The sequence below is a fragment of the Apteryx mantelli genome, chromosome 8, assembly GCF_036417845.1.
Source record: "Apteryx mantelli isolate bAptMan1 chromosome 8, bAptMan1.hap1, whole genome shotgun sequence".
In the NCBI taxonomy this organism is placed as follows: Eukaryota; Metazoa; Chordata; class Aves; order Apterygiformes; family Apterygidae; genus Apteryx; species Apteryx mantelli.
Genome location: NC_089985.1, coordinates 23,402,924 through 23,426,613, shown reverse-complemented (window position 1 = coordinate 23,426,613; position 23,690 = coordinate 23,402,924). Strand labels below are relative to the sequence as shown.

Below are 23,690 nucleotides of genomic sequence, written 5' to 3'. Positions count from 1 at the left end.
AGAACTTGCTGCTTCCAATTACAAAAAGACTTTGAATTTTAAGAAGAAAGCTTTTGAAGTGCTTCACAATTTTTTTTTGTTTTCCTTTCAGCATATATAATAATGTTGTGGTGGATATATATGCAATCATAATGTTGATTTGCCTTAGCTTAAGGGGAAAAAAGGTAGGGGGGAAGTAGGAGTAGAGTCACAGCAGGCTCTAATACCTCTGTGCCCAAAGGCAGCCTCAGGCTTATAGGAGCATTAGACAAGTCATAGTAGGGAAACTGTTGATGTTCATTTTAACTGCTACAGTAATACATGTTAATTGAAGTATTGAAGCTTCCTCCAGTAACTGAAGTTGGTACTTCCAGCACCTGGTTCCAAGCTCTGGCCGTTCCTGAAAGGTACGGTCCTTAAGCTGAATGCTTTGTCAGTTAGTGACTAGCCAAAAGGGAATTTACCTTCAAGTTGCATATACATCCTTATTTATAGAGGCCTTGGCTTGCCCCTACCCCTTGTTTCTACCCTACCTCCTTTTCATAGACACATGCCCTTTGTTTCCCATTAGACTTACTGAAATTGTTTGCACACTTAAAGCAGGAGTCAAGTAGGCTATGTGAATGAATGTTTTGCTTTTAAGATACCAATAGATGGAAGATGTGGTAAGTACTGCTACTGAAAGAGAAAGGATGCCTTTGATTTATTGTAAACAAAAGTATTTTTCAATGAAAGTCTTAACTTGATTTAACAGCAATAAAAATGAAGGTTCTGTACAAACTGCACTATTAAACATGTTTCCAGTTATTCCAAGAAGCCATTTTAAAATGTTTTTTTCTGTCCCAAATCAAGTAGGAATTACATTCATATTTTTCACCAAGAAAGTTACCACTTGAGTTCTTTGCTGGTTACAAATAATAGTTGGAGGATATTATCAAGTTAGAGACAATAGTTAACATAGTAATTCTTAAACTAAAAAGCTGATGTTTACAAAACAGCACACTAAACCCAAGCTGCTTCCTATTACATGTGGTATGGCAAAAGATGTTTGCTTTCACATGTCTCTTGATGTTGATTTTGTACTCAAGTATAATGATTTAAAGAATGCATTTAGTACAGGACATCCAAAGCAATTAAAGAAACCTTTTCAAATACTTAATTCATTTTTAACAGAGGTAAGAAGAACAAGCTTTAAGGGGTCAGATGTGTAGAGGTATATGGGTGACTACCTCATGAAAATCACTAAGGATTTAAGTACCTCATACCTAAAGTATTTATAAATTAACCATTAACAGATAATTGAGCACAGTAAGGTATTTTATGCACATCCAATTCTACACAGTTGAAGATAGATGTAAATCTGAGCAACAGCAGGGATGCAGATTAGAAGTTATACAGTGATCATGCCATGTGGAATGCCAGATTAAGATAGTTTATTTACTCATGACTTGAGATTTAATGACTCCTTCCCTACTAGGAAAGAATAGTAATATGCTGCAGAGAGTACCATTGCTTTATATTCTATGTAGTTCCTAGTTGTTACTTATCACACTCAGGCCCCCATTTAGTTTAAGCAAGATCTCATGATCTTGAACAATCCAACTTCTGTCCTACAGTTCTGGTCTAGCTCTGGCTTAGATGGTTGCTGCAACAGGTGAGGAGGATTTAAGTACAAGTCTGTAGCTCAGTTTGTATGGAGATTAAAGAATCAAGACTGGCCCCAGCTGTAGTTTGTTAGACACTGAAATATGGAAGTTTCCTTTTCTAACTGTTCTTAACTTTCTGCTATCAGTATTAAAAAGTTAATTATCTTCCATTTTCATTATGAAATAGGTTAGTCCACAAACTCAAGTTTTCAAGATCTTCTACAGCTTATCTTGGGTTAAAGGTGTTGACTGAAGCACACGTCTGCTTTTGAAACAGATGCCTATATTGCTGCTAGAGTATGTACATCCTTTTGAGAAAAAAAATTAAAATTCTTGGCTCCCAACATGGTGCACTATATCAGGACTTTTTAATTAAAGTTTTGAACTACTTAAACATTCAAGATGTAAGTATGAGGTAACAAGGTGTAAACAGAATCTAACTAAAAGTCTCATTAAAACCTGGAGGTTCTGGAGTAAAACTTTAATTTTCCAGACAGTTTAAAAATTATCTATTAATGTGCAAATTCTGCCATGCCAAGGTATTAGTAAACTTCAACCTCATAGTTCAGTTTATTCACAACAGCAGCTCAGATGCAGCCACATTGTTTGCAGTAGTGGTGGTTCTTCATAAAACTACTTGTGATACAAAAATTTTTGTAAATATTTCACAAGTGATGATTTTCACAGAATTGTAAGAAGTTATGTTAGTCTATGTGGTGGCACAGTGAATACTTTCATCCTGTTCAGGATCTGACAAAGTGCACAGAACAGTCAAGCATGCAGAGTTGTTTATGTCCATAACACAGCACTGGAACACCAGAAGGTGCTTTTGGCCTCTGCCAGATCATTCAGTGGCATGTTCATTCTTTGAGAAGCCCTGTCATAGGGTACTGACTGAAGACAGAGTTACAGAGGCATTAGTGAAATCCGAGTAAAGAAATGTCTTTAAAAAATGCTGCAGATATTTGTTATCAAATGTGGTAGGCCACCTCTAGTGGCATCAATATTACCTCCTGGGGGTAGAGAAGCTAAGAATCATTTGTATGGGAAATTTTCTTCCACAGTAAAGTTTTTAAGTTATTGAGTATTAAAGAATGCTCCATTTCCATCTGATTTGCTGTGACTTTAAGGGCAATACACAAATACAGTTGTTTTTCTAGTTCTTCATGGATATCTGAAGGAGCACCACGAAGCAGATAGTCTTTCAGTAACTGACAGACTTTTGCCAAATTTGGCTGAATGACTTCTGTGGTACATCTCATTTTACTTTGGTCACACAAAGTTCTACAGTCTGTACCATAAACACAGTCCAAGTCCGAGTCACACTGACGATCTTTAATTATTTCTTTCAAATTCATTTCTGGCACAATTTTTCTCATGTCTATCATTTTCAAATCATATTTGTCATTATATCCCAAATTTTTGGCACTTGTATCACACATAAGAAAATTCCCGTAAGGTCCATGGAAAATATCTTCCACAAATTCTAAAAGCCCTATAGCTATTTTTGCCTTTCTTGGCCATGATGGAGTAAACCACTGATCCATGCTTCTTCTGAAGCCAGAGGGAATGAAAAGTTCCATGATCCATGGAAGGCTAATTCCATAGAGAGAGGTATATTCAACTCTTTCCATCATGTAGAGATCCCCACAGAAACCCATCAGTTTGGGAGTGTGTTCTTTATCCTGCAGGATGACCATTAATAGAAACTCATCTAGCTGCAGAAGTGCCCATGCAGACTTTGCCTCTGGCAAAGAAACTCTACCATCTTTGTTTCCATCAGCAAAAGATAGGATGAGATTAACCAATTCTGAAAGATTTCCTTGTTCACCCAATTTTGCCTAAAAACAAACAAAAAGAAGATTAGGCATGATTTCATTACCTGCCACCCCATCCACCTGTAATTCTCCCTCCTGCCATTCTCTTTCCATGAATAATACGGTAGATTATGCCATGCTCTGGTTTTCAGTGGTTATACATGTTACAGAACTTGCTACCAGGTGCCTGAAGAGCTTCCTTTGTTTTGTTTTCAAAGGCACCAAGTATATGAACTTCTGAAAGTGCTAGTATTCTTTGCATTTCAAAATGCAAACATTAAAATTCAAAAATTTTCTAAAGACTACTCTGACAAAGAACAATCTTATCCAAAAGTTTAAGTAATTTGTTAAAAAACTCTTTGTAGAATTCAGATGTTAGATCAGATTTAATTTTCATCTGATTAGACCTTGCAGATGCAGAGAAATTGCAATCAATTTCAGACAACTGTAAGATGTATCAACACACATTTAGTACAAATCTCATACTACAAGTATACTGCAGTACTTAATTCTGTTATTTGATATAACCACCTCCATTGTATCAGTATAGAGAAACAAGTCATTGCTGTAATCAAAACGGATGTCTTTTCAACAACTGTCAGTTCACACAGAACTCTGATACAATTCTTTAGTCAGACAAGCTTCCTAAATTCTCCTAAAAATTACTCTAGACTACCTATCTGCTGCTCATTCAACCTTAGAGACAAAGCTACTGTAATACATGACAACTAAGTCACTGGCTTTACATAATGTATCTACATGTATCTGCCTGCATACAGATATGCATGCTCAGCTAGGACAGATTTACATCAATCACTGGAAATAGGAGCTATCATAATAACAAAAGAATTTTAAGGAAATAACCCCCCAAATCACTGCTGCCTGTCAGAATGATAACTGCATTCCAAGAATTCCACAGTAGCATTAAGACAATGGAAACAAAGACCACACTAACATAGTATAGAAAGAACTGAGAAATGTGTTGGTCATTCTGGTTAGAGAGACTCCTGCTAGCTCAGTCACCATAGTAATTCTTCCTGAACACAAAAAGATTGTTCAAAGCACAATTTAAACAGAATTTCTTGGCTAAAGTCCTGGGACCTGGTTACAAAAATGCCAAAATAGCAAATATATGATTTTTTTTTAAACTATATTTCCTAAACAAATTAAAGTTTTAGACTTGTAAGATGCATGCTAGCTTCCATCTGATAAAGAGGGAAGGATAAGAAACACAATAATTCCTTCAAACTTCAAAGCATCTCTGGGACAAACTATTTTTCTGCTAATTTTTCTAACTTCACTCAAAGAACAAAGCTTATACAATAGGGCTTTCTCTCCAACTATAGGAAAATAAGCTTTTGTCAGAATAAATAAGCATATACTCACTTTAAAAAGACCATATACCATTTCTTTGAATTTCTGAACAGTGGTTCCTCTAGTTGGTTTATCAAATAGGACTATTTCCTTTCTTGGTTCTGGATCGGTACCAAAATCAAGTTGAGTAGCTTCTTCCATCTGGCATTTTATAACACCTTGCAGATTTCCCCAAATTCCTAAATAAATCTATGCAGGAAAAATGGAAAGAAGATAAAAGAATTGTAGAAGTCCTTCATCTAAAGATCAGCTGTGCTCCAAACACTGCTTTAAAAGTCAAGTAGCAACACAAAGCAGAAAGCCGAGTGCTTACTGACAGTGCACAGAGCCAACATTCAAACAAAGGCAAATTCAAATACAAACGCACTACTGCAAGCACTTAGGAGAGACTACACTGTCCAACTATAAAGACAGGGTGATAAACAATATACTGGCATTAGTACCATCTTTGCAAAAGTGTTAAGAGGCTTCTGTTTGGGAAGCAGGATAGCAGAGGTAGTATGCAGTACAAAAGTGTAAGTATTCTGTCAAAATGTGAAAGGATCTGGCCATCTCCCTGGAAACTGGATTCTATAACTGAAAGTGAAGAGTTCACAGCAATTATGTGTTTACTGCACTTTTAAAATCCACAAGGATTCAGTCAGAGGCACACTCCTTCACTTACTCTTCAGCTAGTAATCCACATCACAACATAATCCTCAAATACTTATCTTCCTGCATGTATTCATGAAGACATAGAGAAACAGAGTGATTAACCAATGCATGAGCTTTGACTTGAAATTGTAAGGTGTTAGGCAGCTACAGCAGCTTATTATAGAGGCCACTGCCATGGCTGCTGGTTCTTGTTCCTGACTCTGTTGAGGTGTCCTCTCAGCTACACAAGTGCAGTTGTAGAAACAGCTGTGCTATTTGCTGCATCAGAAAGCTGCTCCAACTTGATGCCTTACAAACACAAGAAAACCTGCAACACTTGCCAAGTCAGATCAGGTCCCTTCATGAGTTCACCCAAATCCCAGAGACTTGGGCCAGCACAGCTGACAGGGTACCTGCACAGCAGGAACTGTGTAAACCACTATCACCCCCCAAATGCTGTGCGAGACTGCAGCATGGCAGTTCCCAATCAACAAAGCATGATAACGTTGAAGACCAAAGCGTGTAACAGGAGCAGAACAGCACTGCTCCTCCTACCATGATGTAGCTTCTCCAGGTGCCTTTAATGCAAGGCGAGCTGCAGAAGGGAAAATTACAGTCTCTACCCCTTCAGGCACTCTGTTTCTTATGAAAGCCAAGAGAGGCTAGAGCAATCCTTGTCTACAGGATCCAACAGACAGTTGCTGTCAGATGAAGTACACTCCAGGGCTTTTTCAAGGCTACAGGTTTAGGAAGAAGGAAGATGCCACAGAATGGGTAGGTGATGGTGGTGGGGTGGTTAAGGAGGGTTTTACATGGCTAAACAGGTGCATGAAGGGGGGACCCATTTTTAGGACATGTGTCCACTAAATATTACAAAATGGCAAAAGAAAGTACAGAAATACCAGGATGTACATATTTACTCAACTCTAAGACTAATTCAAATTACTACAAAAGACAGTGTTCTCTGTTCAAAAAGGCTATTCCCTGCCCACCCCCGCATGGTGGTGGGGGGGGGGGGGGCAGTCAAAACCTCTATTTGCTGAACATCAGTAAAGTAGATACATTATGGCTAATTAAAAAAATCATGAAAGAAAGTACGCAGTTGGTTAGACAGCTGAGCCTTAACAGAACACGTAAAGCAGAGTGAAACTGATAGCTGAACATTGTTATCTGTAATTTCTAAGGCCCTGCTCATACTGACTGACAGAACAAACAAATTCCAGGGTAACAAGATTATTTAAGGCATGTGTTACAGAATTTCTAGTTTAAAATACCAATATTTTGGTATGGTCTGCATGTCACAGCAAATAATGTTTGAAATAAGCTATGCGTAACAGATGTAGCTTGCTTACACTAAGGTCTGCTTGATAGTCTAAAAAACAATGTTTCAGTGAGAAATAATAGAGCTAGGTTAGATGTGTAAAGCCTCACCTGGTTATTGGGCTTTGTTGACAAACATTTTCCAAAATACAGAGTTTCTTTCGCACACAGACTGCTACATGCTGACCCATCAATAACTCCAGTCTTGTATTTATCACACTGAAACAGACAAGGAGAAAAATATTTAATGAAATTGCCTAAAAACAGGGGCAACAACCACATCTCTCCCAACACCTGACTCATGAAAGAAAAAAAACAACTAAGAAAACAATTCAAAAAACCCTATCCCCAAACACTGTTATTTAAGAAATAATCATTTTTTAACCCGTAACAGAAGATATAATCTTATTTTAACATGACAGAATAGTATCATTTGATTAATTTACATGTGGCACTGACTAAACTGACTGCGGAATTAATTGGGGCAAATACTTCAGAAGCAAGCCATGCTAAATATACTTACTATTATTTTCCTACAGTCATGTCCTCTGCATAGCTCTGTGTAGGTGGAATACTGAACATACATAATCCAGCTGCCAATAAAAACTACTAACCAAGAGATAAAGAGATACTTCATCCGCATATATGAGAAACGTGCCTAGAGGACATAAAAAGAAAATATTTTCCATAATCCATTCAGCAGCAGTCAGAACAATAGAAAAGAAACATGACTTGCTATTCCATCTTTAAGAACTTGACTTCCATACTGATAAAATAAGCAGACTACAGTACATGGAACATTTGCTTCCATCAGCAAACAAAACTGACAGGGGAGGTCAGTTTGACTCATTTGGGCGGAAGGAAAATAAAGGTATAAATAAACAGAATAAAAAAGATGACAGGCCCTCACAGGGCAAGCCAGGCTGCAAGAACCAATTTGATAAAAATTGGAAGTGGGCAGATCTCCACTATTTGCATTTTTCCCCTCACTAAGACCAGTTACTCCTGTACTGCTTCTGGCAAACCAAATCCAACAGACCAAGAATCTGGTCAAACAATAATCTGTGTTCAAGTGTAAATATGCAACTTTAACATACAGTGTGCAGGGTGAATATCAGGGAAAGGTTCCATATGCTGAAGTCTCCCATTCCTGCCTTGAAACATCACCAATTCATTTTGTGAGTAAAATTGCTTTGCGCTAGCCTCACCTCCAGCGGTCTTGTCCACAACTGTGGAAGAGACGTGCTGTTTCCATGACCTCCCCTTTACTTTTTCTCCCCCCCGCCACCCCAATTGAAAAATGTATTTATAAATTCAGAATTGATGGGGGAAGGGAAGAGTGCCAAGTTCCTGGAAAGAGAGGGAGCAGGTAGTGATCTGTTTCTTCCTCTCTCCCGGGTCTGGTGTGCTAACAAACAGTTTGATTTTCATACTACAATCAGGATTAGAAAATAACTAAGAAGTCAGGATCAGCTTTAGCAACAGGAACATAAGGAAAGCGCACAAAAGCAGCTATACTGGGTTAGATGCAAGACCCATTTCCACCAATATCCTGATCCCTAACAGTGGCTACAGGTAGATACCTAGGGAAGAGTGAGAACGTACTATATATCTCAAATGCTCTCCCATTTTCCTTTTGAGGAACTTCCTAAGCCAGATGTGATTTTCTATATTTAGTAAACAGCACCTGATTTATCTTTCATGAATTTATCCAGACTCCCTTAGAATTCATGCAACTTTTTAGCATCCACAACACCTTTTGGCAATTAATTCCACAGGTCTACCATTGACTACACCAGGGGTGGCGACAGGACTTTATTTTGCTTAAATCCAGTTCTTATTACCTTTGTTTTATGCCCCTTAGGTCACCTATTGGAAGAGATGATGAATTATCAATCTCTGTCTACACCTGTCATGACTTTGTAGGCCTCCATCATACGCCTCCCTGCCATGTCATGCCTTTTCCAAATTGACAAGTCCTGCCTTAGCTGTTCCTCATAGAGGAGCCAGTCCATGTGTTTGGAAAAGGTTCTGAGAAAGGCAGTAATGAGAAGGTTTTGTTGTACTCATCACAAATATACATGCGAATTTAACCCGTCATATATACAAGTTTCAGATGGCTCCATCTGCAGGAGAGAAAAAGCACTGAAATAATACCAAATTACTAAAATTTCATAGTAATTAACCTAGATCACAGTGAATGGAATATATCGCTTCACCTTTTACACATTTTATATTTTAGGAAAAAAAAATTATGTTACTGAAGAAAATATTTTTCTACAAATCTAGGAAGATGATTATTTTAGAACACAAAGATCCTTTGCTTAAAGTTTGCTAGATTTCATAAGTATATGCTGGCAAGCAATTCTTTTAAACGTGGGAGCTGGCTCAACCTCCGTCTGTCTGCTTGTACTTCATGAGCAAGTGGGCAGCGCAGGGACGCTGGGAGCTGCTGGCAGGGATGCCCCAAGCTGCCCCGGGACAGTGGTGCTGCAGGGAGGCTCAGGACACACCACCGCCACGAAGACAGGGTCGGCCTCAGACCCCTCGCATCGTTGCAGAGCCCACAAAGCACATGAAAGTACAGGCTGCACCACTGAACTGCGCTTTGTTCTTCCTGAAGTAAACGACACTGTGATAAACTTCTGCTGTTAGCAGCAGTGTGGGCATCAAGGACATCCATGTTTGCTCCTTTTGCTAACAGGCTATTGCAGTGATCAACGGAAAGGACCCCCCAGTGCTCTGGAGGCATCAGCAAGGAAGTGCCATTTTGCCAGGGCTCACCCAAATTTCCATACCTACAGCTGATAGCCAAGGCAAGAACGCCAAAACTAGAAATTCAGTCACCATCCTGAAGATGATCTGAAGTTTCAGGCTTGCTTATTTGGCTTGAGATGCACTTCCCTTTCTAAAGATATAATTTATTCACTTTTAAGGAAACTAAGATCAAAGAAGCAGTTCTAACTGTTGAATGGTAAGTTGGTTTAACACCCATCACAAGAACTAGCTTTCTCAAACCTTTGCAAAAAGTAGTATAATCACAGGGTACAAGAGCCCCGCACATGGCCTGCAGCGGTTCCAACTCTTTCACGGAAACTTGTTTCACAGTTCAGGCTACGCTTTCACATGGGCACTCGCTCCATCTGAAGACTTATGAGCAAGTGTATTTGGACCCCATACAGTTTTGTATGGGGTGTCAAGTCTCAAAGAGCAGCAGGAACAAGAGAAACACATAAAAGACGCTAGGAAAGATGACACTATATGGTTCAATCTTTAATTTTATATCCTATTATTGTCTCATTAAAGCCCCTAGTACAGCAGCCATTTTAACACAGAAGAGCAGTCCCAAATTCTAAAAGTGAGTTGAATTATTTTGAAGCATTACTCCACTCCTTAAGATGTGACCCATTCTATGAGAAAAAACAAGATCCTTTGGGCTGTATTTTGAGAGCAGCAAGTAGACACCCCTATGCTCAAACAACCATAAGATACAATGCTACTGAAGTCAAAGGCCTCAGTCCAAGGCAATCTTAATATCGCCCCCTTGACAAAACCACTAAAAGCCCTATACTGAATCATGCAAAAAGTTAAAGCAACAGGTTACACAGAAAAGCTGGAGCATGCCTGTATGGTCTTTAAACAGATCTAGCATAAATATTTATCTCATAATTCTTTATTTCTATCCAAAATGCATAGCTCTATGAAATTCCACATCAAAATAGCATTTGTGGTCCCAAGATGCTAATGAATATACATCCACAACCTCTGTAAGAAGGTAAGTGTAGATACTAAGAGGTGAACGCTTTTTCTGAGGAAGAAGCAGATCAACCTGCTCACGGTTAGTGACTCATACCTAAACTTAGACACCGCAAGTCACAGTCCACTGCTCTAGCCACAATTTCATCCTTCTCCCCTTCAAAAGAAGAACAGAAAACTCTTTTAATACCCTCTTCATATGATCTACTGAAGCTTGTTCAAATCTACATATTCTTCATCTTGCTCAGCACAATATCCAAAGCTTCAGTAAAAGCATAACTAAAGTTTATCTGGGAAGAATCCAAAGCTTCAGTCATCTTACTGAAGCAAGCAGGAGCTGTAATGGTGCCTGTATACAAATCTAATGCAAGAGCGCTGACTTGGGAGTGGACGTCGTCTCTCCACCCAGTATTTGGCTTATACGCTCACTTGTCTACTTTATCATCTCAAAACTTCTTCCCCCACTTCAAGAACAGTTCCCCTGCCTTTGAGTAACTACTGCAGTTACAATCCAGCACCTGGAGATTTAAGACAGTGATTTCTATTTTTTCAATATACTAGGCTATAGCTTTCTGTATTTCAGCTGAAACGTCACAAGATGATCTAGTCATACAGCCACAGGAACTTCACCAAGAGGCAGACAGCTGTGGTCAGAAACTCCTTAGTGTTATATTCTAAATTCTTCTGCTTTTGAAAATCAGAACTGAAACAGGATGATCTTGCTAAGGCTGTATTTTCACTATACAAATTGTTCAGCAACCTACAAATTGTTCCACCCTGGTTCTTTTCACTCTGTACTGAAGCCTGCTGTCATCTCAATCACACGCCAAGAATGGCCTGGGGTCTGCACCATAGACAAAAAAATCAGAGAGCTGATGTGATTCCCAGCACAACCTACCAAACACTTGTATCAACACAAGCAGCGGAATAGTGCATCGCAGCAAACGAGCAGAAGTGTCTTGAACCAGTTTTGCTAACAACATTTTAAAACTATGGCCTTAGTGTTAAGTTTTGCTCCTCAATTGCCAGTGCTGCAAGTGAAGTCAATTTAAAGAGGATGGTGTACTGCAAACAGATTTAAAAAAAAAAAAAAAAAAAATTCATGCCTTAGATTGCTGAAGAGAACAACATGAGTATTTTTTCTGTAATATACATAGCATATTCACATACCAAAAAGTAACTTAAAAAAATCATTGTACAGTAAACCATGTTTATAAAATTTTTGGTCTTCTCTAAACATCTATGATTAAGACTAAACATTATGATTTATCATTAAATAACATAAAGGTTTTATTTATGCTGCTTAAGAAGTACTATCAGAATTTTAAGAGACTGACTGTGGTATTATAGATGTCTAATAGTTTAATGTGACTGTACATCTTTAATGTAAATATATGTCAGAAAGAACACTGAATAAAAATATCCAAACCCACTCTTACTAAGAAAACCTGGCTTTCAAAGATTTAGCCCACTATAATAAATGTAGTGCTTGAGTATCCTCTTGTTTATATGTAACTAGAGAAGGAAAGAGATGGAGAAAAAACTGCTTTAGGGAAAACTTCAATTTCCAAGTACAAGAAAGCTGTACAGGAACACAGGATTGTCATGCTAGACTCCATCAATGGTCTACCTAGTTTAGTGGACAGATCACCATACCAATAAAGATGCTTCAAAGAAAACGCAAAAATCCCATCAAGGAATTATCAACTCAAATTATTTTTGATTCCAGAATCCAAATAATCAAATACTTCATCACAAGTTGTTGGTTCAGCTCATGTTTTCTTCAAACTGGAAAAATTATCTTAACTGCTCATAACTGAAAGCTCACATACATAACTATATTGCTGCTAGAAGTCACTGACAGAAATACCTAAGAGGGAGCTTTCTGAAATAAGGGGACTGCAATGCCTTGCGCCCTTGGTCTCTCCAAACCAGGGCTGAGGTCGGCAAGAGCCCATAGCTAAACCAACTCGCCCACCCTGAACCCCCAATGCCTGCTTGCATCTCATCTGCTCTAGGAGTAAACAGGATTGCTGTTTCCAGGATAGCTAGCTTCTTAATTTCAAGGTGTATTAAGATGGATTACACATTTTGAATTATCTTTCAACTTTTACAAAACTAAGCAAATATTTTATAGTGAAAAATCAAGACCTGAACTGAGAAAAATAAAATGGAAAAACCTCATACTGCTTCAAGAGCAAACTCTCAGCTACCAGCCGACAGCTCAGCAAGCTCATGCAGAGCAAGGCGCTGGCGTTGCAGGAGACGGTGACAGGGCGAACAGTATTACCTGGCTTTGCAACAATGGCAAAACGGAGAACTTCAGCAGATGTAAACAAGTCAGCCTGTTCCTTTCAGCTAGAATTACTAGGTATTCTAGTTCTAGCTTATATAGCTAGAAGTACCATGGGTACTTCTAAAAGACAGGACATGCAATCAGCATGTGTCAGGCTAACGCTAGTCCTGTTTAGTCTTTGAGGAGCCAGGGGAACCAGAGGCAGTGCCAGAGCATCCGAAGGCGACGGCAGCCCCTGCGGTGGGGCCCTGCCTTCCCCTCCCTACGCCACAGCTAAGCGCCCCTATTCCTTCACATGCACTCACTTGACTCAATCTCAAAACTACCTAGTTAAAAAAAAAAAGTTGGATCCAACTAACCACTTTTTTGTGGTAATAAATTTTGGCCAGTAATTCCTTCAATCAGTTCTTCTTTTAAGATACTTTATTAGGAGTGTTGCAAGACAGGAATAATTGATGCTATTTTTCTCAGAGCCACAAAGACCTTAGCTGGATTAACACACAATTTCTCTACAGCCTTACATCCACAATATGGATACAAGCTGGACTGAGTATAAAAGGAAACCACACAGTTATTGCTGGTCTACAGCATGGTGAGAAAATGCTTAGAAAACCACTGGTGAGGAAGCTGAGGGTGGGGAGGACAGAACAGTCTCTCTGGCCAAGAAAACAAAACTGGAGGCAAAGAAGGAAGGGGGGGGGGTGGAAAAATCACACCAAGAAATCCCCTACCATACATAAGCCTTCCCCACTTAAAGAACACTACTAAAATGACAGAATTGGAGGACTAGGTTTAAAAAAAGCAAATGGACTCAAAATACCACATCTACATGCTTACAATGTTAAGAATCACAAGCTTTCTGGCAAACTGCACTGCCTGAGCAAATAAATTAAAGAGCAGTACAAGAGTCACCCTATATATGAACCAGCAGCAAGTGAGAACTGATACTTTACCAGTGGGTTCAGAAATATTATTTTTCTCCATTCAGAAGAAAATAACTGAAGTCTTAGCTCATGGAAACGATGTTCAACTGGACTCAGTCTCATCCGTTCTTTCTTCCAGTCCATTATCCTTATCTAGTCATTTACAATCTCCATCTGTCAGGGGTTTTTTTCCAGTATCCTTCTCCAGCTGTTTGCATAGCCAGTCCTTGTCTTCCCATCTTGCACCACAAGTTATCTGCTATTCTATTTTTTTCCAGCTATTTCCAGCCTGCTCCCATCCCACCTGATTGTGCAGCCCTGGCCTCACAGTTCAGTCTCTGTCCCCAGTCTGTCATCCACTCTCCAGTCACAGTTCCCAGCACACCTCAGGACCTCATCCTCTTCCCCAGCTTCTCCAGCAAAGCTTTCCTACTTAAGGATCCTTGTCCCAAACTACTGCCCACATACAATCCGCTTGTCATCTACAAGGCATCTTTCTTTCACGCTTCAGGAAAACCAGTAGAGATGGTACGGCAAAGTGCTAGAGTGTCTCTCTCCCGTTCTCACTTCCAGAACGGAAAGGGAAGCTGTAAGCAGGGCAGATGGATTCTTTTTGTAGTTTAGCTTTTATGCCCACACATGCTGTTTTGACACACAAAATACACAAACCAAAACAAAAACAAGGCGAGGTCTGTCCTTCCCCAGCAGATCTGTCCCAGCAAGCCCAGGCTGCCAGCCTTGAGGCAGTTCTCCAGCAGAGGCCTTTGAAACACAATGTTGAACTGAGAGGTGAAGGAAACAGACTGAAAACATTCAAGGTGCAGCACTGATCAGTCACCCAACCTGTAGCAGGCACAAGCTTACAATCACACTTCTCTCACACTGGCTCAAGAACATAATGTGTTTTTTTATGCCACCTTCATACTTCATGCTAGTTGAAGGAGAGAGAATACTTGGTAGTTTTAGCACTTGCAAATAAATCTACCATAATATAGTCACACAAGTCCAATGTCTTCTATAGCAAAATTTTTGACTTATTTTTGATAAGGGGGTTTCTAGTCCCCCCTAAAACTGATGGTTTCATAACCTAGAATTTAAATTTTTTGCTGCTTTTCAGCACAGAAATAATATCAATGAAGGCTCTGTAGTGCAATTCCTGAAATTATCTAACCAGGTGAGTCATTAATCTATTTTTACTTTGGCCTAATGTTTCTGTAACTAGACACAGCATCAAACAAAGAAGGACCTTCTTTGCCTTTGCAAGCACAATGAAAGGGATACAGCAGCATCTGAAGAGAGGTACAAAAGGTATTTATAATTAAAACATGGTATTTTGGTAAAAATCAGGTTATATTCAATTACTGTTAACTGTGCAATGAAGGCATGTTCATTATTTTCTTGTACTCATCTTTTTGTTAGGATTGACTTCTATTCAGTTAAGCAGACAGATGCCCATTACTCTCATTTGCCCCAAACCTCTGTCTAAGGATTACCACCACACAGCAGAATCTGTAGCAGCAACACACTTGGGTTGCATACTCTGTTTGAGAGGCAGCCTCTCAGAAACACCTTAACCCACCCCAGCAAGACCTCACAGAGCCCAGCTGTCAGCCTCGCTGCTGATTTAGTACAACTGAGATGTGCCAGGCAGAAGTGAGAATGGCTGCACTGCAAGGGCTAACTCAAACCAGCCTTGACTTCTTGCATGCACATTGTCACAGAGCTAACTTAAGAAAAGATAATTTTCTTTCTAAAAATATATCCCTAGTGGAGTGCTATGAACCTTATCTGAGAGTGTTTCATGATGTATTTCATTAAAACACACCCCCAACTCTCTAGCATCCATTCTCAGAATGAAGTATGTTTTTAGCAGCTTACAGTTTTCTGCCTAGGTTTGCTGCCTGCCAAAGGCTGAGGACCTTGTTTGAAGTTCCAGGTAAGTCCTCTTCCTTCCTACCCCAGCTCTCACTCTCTTTATTCAGCCTGAAACTGCCGAGATACCCTGTATAAGGCAAGAACGAACAGAAGTCTCCTATTCTCCATCCCGCCCTTGGCCTACAGCAGCTGGAAAGACCGACAGATTACATATTGACATTCCTACAGAAAAAAGCTTTCTCCAGAAATGTTTTTGAAATAAACAGCACTGTTGGCAAAAGTGCCATAATTTAAGAATTCAGTTATGAAGCTGGGTGCTGTCTCTATCTCGTGTATTTTAATTTTCAAGTTTCTTTCATTTATGAAATTAAATTATGCTTCATTGAATCATTTTTTAATCCTAGCAGAAGTTAGTTCAGATATCACAACATATCCTAGATGTCATAACATACCCTCTACACATTCCCGAAGGAAACACTTCCCCACTGAGTTCCATTCTTCAAATAAGTCTAGGTATTATTTCTTTCAGAAAGCAAATAGAAGCACCTGCTAAAAATAAACTAACAAATACTTTCAAACCAACTGGCATAATTTACATATTTAAAACTTAAGTTTATTAAGCTTTTCCCTTTCACCCTCAAAAGAACATGCTGCAACACAAAGAAAGGACCAACTATACAAACCTTTAAAAGAGAGAAAGCCCATCAAGTTAGCACAATGTGCATTCAGTTATAGCATTGTGTACTTTTTCCTCCCCTCCAAAACTGTTATCTATAAATAAACTGCATCCAGAATGCCTATTCTTGCAATAAAATAATAATAATAATAAAAAAAATCTAACTTACCTCTCAACAACACTAATATGCTGTGTCAAAGAAACACATGTATGAATGTCAATACCTACAATCATGTAGATAAAGGTTCAGTGCAAGATTTACTTAGCACCAGGACAGGGTGCAGAAGACTTAATTCACATGGTCCAAGCCCCAGTTTATCCCAGACTGCATTCTAGCCTTACCAAGGAACCCAGTAGTCCCCTTTAAGTTCCGTTATCCAAACTGGGAGACAAGGGGCAGGATCAGGGGAAACACCTCTCCACTCCTTTCCAAAAATCCACATGCACAAGTTACTTCGTAACAAAATGTCTACACAGCCTCTTTAAGTAAGCCTGCTGTTGCTACCTCCCTTTATCCTAGTTTTGTGATCCATCTTTAATTTAAATTTAGTTTAAAAACTAAGACTCCCATCTTAGTGCGATCTCCCCGCTCGAGAGAGGTCATGGCCTGGGGTAGAACAAAGCCCGAAGCAGGTCTGAGAGGTGTGAGCTGTTCTGCTCGTCTCGGAGGGTATCTTCACCTGCCCTTCAGTGCCAGCACCGAGACCCTTGTGGAAATGACCGCTCTCAGAAGTGCTGCTTGGCAGTGCACCGAAGGAACAGCTCCTCCACCTGCCAGTCCTCATGGTGGGGGCTGAAACAGTCTTCTCGCTCCTCCAGAACAGGAGAGCTCCATCCATCCATCCATGCATCCCAGGTTCACTTTCCTGTCCCCAGCGGGTTACGGGGCTGGGCAGGTGGCCCCCAGCTCAAGCCCGGCGGGAGGGATGGTGCAGGTCCGCATCCCAGCTCACCCCAGAGCCACCTCGCACACGCAAGAGCCCGGAAAAGAAGGGAAAGGGTGAAGCCCTCTGCTATAAAATGGCTTTCGCTCCAAAATAAAATAATTAAACCAAGACAGAAGCTACAGCAAGACACCTCCTTTCTTTCTGGTGAGCACCAGGCCTTCTGGCAACTTCAAGTGCTTCTTCTTAAAAGCAATTTTTAGTTTTGTTTCTCCAAAGGGGAAGTATGATTTGCCAGAAACGACTGTGATTTGAAGCACATTCCACAGTTTGGTTCTCAACACCAAGTGGAAAACAACCCACGACAGACTCCATTAGTGCAGGGTTCTGGGTATGCTCAACTTCAGAATTTTTTTTTTTTTTTTGGCACTGAACACTGACACTTCTTCCAGGATTTGCTATCTTGTGGGACCCCAAATCTGGACCGCTACCTCCACCACACACTCTTTCAGAGCTTCAAAGTAACATGAGAACTTCTTTTGTTACACAAAATACTACCCATGAACAAGAAAGGATATCAACCCTAATAGTAGGCAATTTTCAGTAATTCAAGCCACATCTGTGAGAGACAGGAGCTCATAAAACCTTAGAAAAAAACAGATATTTACAGTTATTAAATGAAATTATATGAAGGATTATTTTCCAGACTGATTATAGCTGTAGAATAATAAGCCTGCAGAGAGCAAGATGCTTGGGGCAGAGTTTGAATAGGAAAGAAAAAAAAAAGTTCTCTTTTCCCAAATTGATTTTTGTTTTTAGAAGTGAATCTTTCATAACTATCTAATTACCCAGTCCTTATTAGAACATTGCAGAACACCTACAGGGAGAACTAAAAATGACGTTATCCTATCCTCATTTCTGCAGACAATTCTGAAAATCGCCTTCCTAAAGCCTGTCACAAGGCTCTTCTCCACAGAATTTGTCTTCTATTAACAGGATTACTAAAAATTCTAATAAATTCACTTCCTCCAATATTTTTCCCCCACACATAAAGAAGGTAGTTCCTATGGATCAGCAACCATAGCAAGTAAGCACTAATGATTATCTTTCATCTGTTTGAAAGATAAGCTACAGAGATATGATTTAGAGACAGAATTAATTTTTGTTAGCCATTTTCTAATAACCCTAATGTTGTAAAGCAGAAATAGTATTAGCACAGCACACAAAACTACTGGTAAAATCTGAGAAAGATCAACTGAAATAAATCTACTGATTTTAGGTAAAGCTGTTTTCATTTGTAAAAACTACTCGGGAACCAAAGCTTTCTGGGACAACAAACCCCCTTCATTCCTCAGAGTTTCTTGCCGATTCGTCCCATGCACCTTTATAACACCAGTCTTTAAACCAAACTGTTATTTAATATGAATACACCATTTACTACAGCCTCAGGGACTACTAGTGGTCCGCAAGCCTCAGAACTACTGCTGAATGTTGGCCAAATCCATAATACAGGGAAGTATACTGTATCTCTGCTTTTATCCAAATTTGTTCTCCTTCTCAGACAGGAGGAGGATGTGTTTGGGACAGAAAATCCTCCCCAAATGGCATTTGACTGCATCATACAACTGGCATGAAGTTCTGGAGAAGCTGGATTTATTTTGGGCTCAACGTTGTGCCAATGCAGTCACACAGCTTTTGACTTGTAAGAGACTTATGTCCTGCCAGTTCAGAGGATGGACAAGAGTACGCATCTGCTCACAGAAGACCACAGGGTTCCGCTTTCTTTGATTCAAAGGGGAATTTTTTTTATTTTTTATTTTTAAAAGGACTTACACGCAGTAAAAGGCTTGATCATTATTTGGTTTCTTCCCATACATTCTCTCTACCAAATTTCAGCTTCCTCCCCAAAATCAGGCTGCAAGCATAGACACACTTCGTCTACTTCATCCAGGAAGTGTCAGAACTGCTGCACGTGTGCTGTACCAATGCACCAGGGACTCAGATTCACTGAGCCTGGTTTGGTCACATGAGGTAAGTAATACAACCTGAATACACCGGGCTTACCGCACACATGCTATACAGATCATTTGAACACGTTTCTGAGCAGGAAGGCCCAGGCGGACTAGGGAACAAACTTCATCTGGAATCATGACAAACTTCTATAAAATTTTGAATAGCATTTAGAGCACCAGGAGGACCAAGAGTTCTGAAGTGATCAAAGCAGGAAGAAAGCGTTCAGAAGCAGGGAATACAACAGCTCTCCTCTGTTCTGCTCTTCCATCAGGACTCTTGAATAGAAACCAGGGAAAACAAGGATGAAGGAAAGCACTTGTGATGCTTTAAAGGATATTACAGACTCAACACCTCCCATCACTCACACATTCTACTGTCATGTGCATTTAATAATAATTAGACATTTATCCCCTGGAACAGAACTGGAAAACCACTTCTAGCAAAACTCAAGCCTGGATACATTCCAAAGAATGTGAGGAGTAGCAGATCAAAATGCAACATAACTGCTTGCCAGCTTTTTGATGAGTGTACTTTTTATTTAAAATATTTATGGTTAAAGAGTATGAAAGTGTTTCTTTGTTTAATACTACAGTTTAATTCTGCAAAGTATTCCACATAACCATATTCTACTAATCCTCTCCAAATCTATGAGCTGCTCACTCAGTTTGTTCTATATATTAGCAATTGGAAAGTGCAGATAAAATGCCTAGGCTGATCATGCTAGAAATCCTGTTTTATTTTCTTTCAAGTTGATTTATAGATCATAAGATACATTTCAAGAAGGCTGGTATGAACTCTGGGCATACTGACCCATGCTGTCTTGCATGTCACATCCTGGACTCATTCATATTTTTAGAGCCAACAGTACACGCTTAAGATTATGCTATTATGTCTTGAATTGTTTCTGTCCTGACCAATCAAGCTTAGTGAACAGAGTCAGAGATATCTTTTGAAATAAAATAGGATAATGCTAGAGATGCAAAACAGGATGTTCCCCCTTAAGAAGATAAAACAAAAAAAAATAGAGAATTAAAAGCCTATAGAAAAGAGATTACACAGTAAATTTCCATTATCTGGGACTTTACAGCTCATTTGCTCTTGGCTTTTCAAAGACGGTGTATCGTACATTACTGAAGTGCATGAGACTTCCCCAAAGAGACTGAATTTGGCTGAAAATCTCTAGGGGCCAGAACTTCCAAGCATTGGGGAAGCAGGGGTGTATGTGTGGGTGGGTGGGTGGGGAGGTGTCTTCTTCATTACCATGCACAATCCTGCTGGTCTGTCCTCAGCCTCACCACACAGTAACTACTAACTATAGCTATCAGATGTGCAAGTAACCAACTGCTCTTAGAAAAAATCTCCAGGCCAACATCTCCCAAAACCAGGATGCTCTCTCCTCCTTGAAAACATACATACATCAATCACAACTATTAACTCAATGTTAATCACCCAAATGTAGATCCAACACGAATTATTAGATTTTATCAGTGGTATTTAGTAGCATTTAGAAGCTTGTTGGGTTTGAGGGTTTTTTTGTTGTACTTTAGTATTATTACATGATTTGCAGTCCAAGTAACATGAAAGTTTTTTTTTTTTTTTAATTTCAGAGTCACTGTTCTGTGACATAATTTTATCACTGTTTCCACAGATCCCTAACCACTAGGTTTGGGCTAAGGAAAGATGTCTAGGAGTTTGTACTGATCTTTTTACATGAGCTGAGGATACTTGACATGACATTGCCCTTAGCCAGAAAGATCATCAACTGACTAGCTACGGATCTTGCATTCTGCATGCAAGCTAAAGAATGTTAAAATAAATTAATTAGTAGCAGAACATTTGGCATAGCATACCAGTTGCAAACCAACCCATAGCCTCTTGCTCCTATTACAACAAGATAGTTACAAGAGGCATTAAGGTCGGTGTTGCAAAGAAGAACTTGAAGTTCACTTCACAACATAGTGGGGGTTTTTTTGTTTGTTTGTTTGTTTTTTAAAAAGAGTCTGGCACACAAGCCAGTAAAGTTTGTAAAGTTACTCAGCAATATAATAATCTTCCCCACTGTGCTACTTTAAATATTACATAGCAATACTACGCAAGTCTTAAAACTTCCAGCTTACTCATAGCTACATTTCAGTAAGTTAAAGTCTAGCATTTAGAAAGTATTGGACTCTTTGGAGACAAAAATCTCAGAGCACTCTGCAAGTTATCAGTAGAGTTAAACCATGAATACATCTGTCGTATACTGACAGTAACATGTAATGACAAGTAAAGCCAATATATCAATAGCTTCCTGCCTTTCTATGGACACATCAAATAGCAACATGCATTCACTATTTGACACAGAAAGATAAATCAATGTTCACAAGGCTTTTATTACCCCTTCTCAAAACAAATCTATAGAACAGTCAAATGCAGTTGTTCAGTGTATGAAACATAAATCAGAAATATTTTTTCTAACAGAAAAGCCAAAGAAGTTCCTAAAAAAATAGTATACTAATAATATTTGCTCCTAGTAATTTATCTTGCTTTCCTCCTGCTTCTTAACAGATTTTAAAATAACATATTTGCTTAAAAGGCCTTAAAGTCAAGTTAAGAATAAGAATGGAGAAAAATGTAGTCAGACTTCACTATGTTGTTATCAAAGAGAGATTTATCAAGGCAAAGGAAGCAAACTATCTGGGGAGTTGCAGTTCAGAAGGGAGCATGTAAATCGCTTATTTGTGAATTCATTTTTATTAGTATCAGAAAATTTCTCCTGAACAAGTGTTTAATTAGGTAAATATCTCAAGAAGAACATTGCCTGGTCTAAAAATCAAATGATATTGATCCAGCTTTGCAGACGTGTACCATAAAACAAATACCAAAGAGGTTAAAGTTATACCTGAACCTGCACACTTCTCCTTGGAGGTCACATCCTATTTCAGACCCTCCCAGAAGAGAATGAATTTAGAAAAGCTCCCAAGGAGGAGGAATTAAAACATCAAAGACTTCAAGATGCATCAGGACGAAGTTTACATTTTTTAATCTAATGATCGCAAAGCATTTAATAAGACAGCAACAGATGATACTGTAAGGGCGTACAGATTAGCAGCATATATCAAAAAGGTGAACGCATTTATCTCCCCCTAAATAACAACCGTGTGTTGTGACCACAACAGAAGTACAGCGCAACAGATGAACAGAGGCCCCGCACAAGACGCCACACGGTCATAACCGACTTCACGTCTCGTGGCGGAGCTTCCTGCCGCCCCACGACCTTTCGGCAGAGCCGCAAACAAGCCACCCGCACACGGACGCTTCCGCTTGCACCAACGTGCATCTGCAAGAGCGCGACTGACCGCACGCGCGGCCGCTCCCGGAGCCGCCGCTCCGCTCCGCGCCGGCGGCTCCGCTCCGCTCCTGCCCGGCGGCGCGCGGGGTAGCTGCGCCCGGGGGCTCCCGCCGCCCCCCCCCCCGGCCGGGAGCGGCGCAGCGGGTCCCGCCGGCAGCGCGGCCCGCGGCGAGGCCCCGGGCTCCGCTCCCCGCTCCGCGGCCCAGGGGCGCAGCCGGGCCGCGGCCGCGGGCGCCGCTCGCGAGGCTCCGCGGCGGGGGAGCGCGCTGGCACCGGCCGCCCTCGGCCCGCCGCCGCCGCCGGCGGCCTACCTGGGCGTAGTGCGGCTTCCTGAGCCAGGCGCCCGCGAAGAGCCGCCTCGCCATGGCAATCGCGCATCCCCGCAGCGGGCGGCGGGCCGCGCCGGGCGGAGCGCGGCGGCCGGAGGGCGGGCGGCGCCCCCCGCCTGCCTGCCGGGCCTGCCGCTGCAGCGGAGCGGAGCCGCGCCGCGCCGAGCCGAGCCGCCGGCCGGCCCGGGGGCAGGGAAGGAAGGAGGGAGGGAGGGAGGGAGGGAGGGAGGCGGCGCCCCCCAGGCACCGGCCGGCCGCCGCCGGGCGACAGCGGCTCTCAGCGGCGGGGGCTCGCCGGACTCCGGCCTTAAAGGGCGGGTGGCTGCCGCCTCCGTCGACGCAGAAACCCGCCCGCGCCGCCACCCTCTGCTTAAAGGGGAGGAGCGCGGCGGCTCTGAGGGAGCGGGGCGAGGCCTCGCGGCCCCCTCGCCCCGCCCCCCGCCGCCTCCGCCCCGCCCCCCGGGACGCGCCGAGGCGGTGGCGGTTGCGGCTGACGGGGCCGGCACCGCTCCCGGTCCGCCGCCGCCGCCGCCGCCGCCGCCGCCGCCGCCGCTGGGCCGCGAGGGGCAGGAGCGGGGCTGGGGGAGCCGAGCGCCGCCCCTGAGCTCCCCTCGGCGGTCTTGGCTGCCGCAGAGCCCTGTCTGGGGAGCGTTATGAAGAAGTCTGTTAATAAATAATGTGTCTCGCTGATTGCAGGTAGTCCCCTGTCACTTAGGTGACAAACTATTAAAACCAGCTGTGGGCCTGTCACTTTCTAAAGGGAGCATTTTCCCCCAAAGAAGGAGGGATCGTTCATGTGAGCTGCAGCCACGCTCACCTTGCTGTAGGTGAGGGGAGC

At 41.3% G+C, this 23,690-nt stretch overlaps 1 protein-coding gene across 1 annotated transcript in view; it reads right to left on the bottom strand.

The window, feature by feature from the left end:
* Window positions 1–22,929, bottom strand: part of EVI5 (ecotropic viral integration site 5) — a 122,786-nt gene extending 99,857 nt beyond the window's left edge. Inside the window, exons 1-4 of the mRNA XM_067300927.1 lie at window positions 22,835–22,929; window positions 7,293–7,427; window positions 6,881–6,988; window positions 4,829–5,005 (exon numbers count right to left, since the gene is read on the bottom strand). Of these exons, the coding sequence (XP_067157028.1) occupies window positions 4,829–5,005; window positions 6,881–6,988; window positions 7,293–7,427; window positions 22,835–22,888 (474 nt within the window). The 5' untranslated portion in view covers window positions 22,889–22,929. The remainder of the gene's footprint in view (window positions 1–4,828; window positions 5,006–6,880; window positions 6,989–7,292; window positions 7,428–22,834) is intronic.
* Window positions 22,930–23,690: the final 761 nt, after the last annotated feature.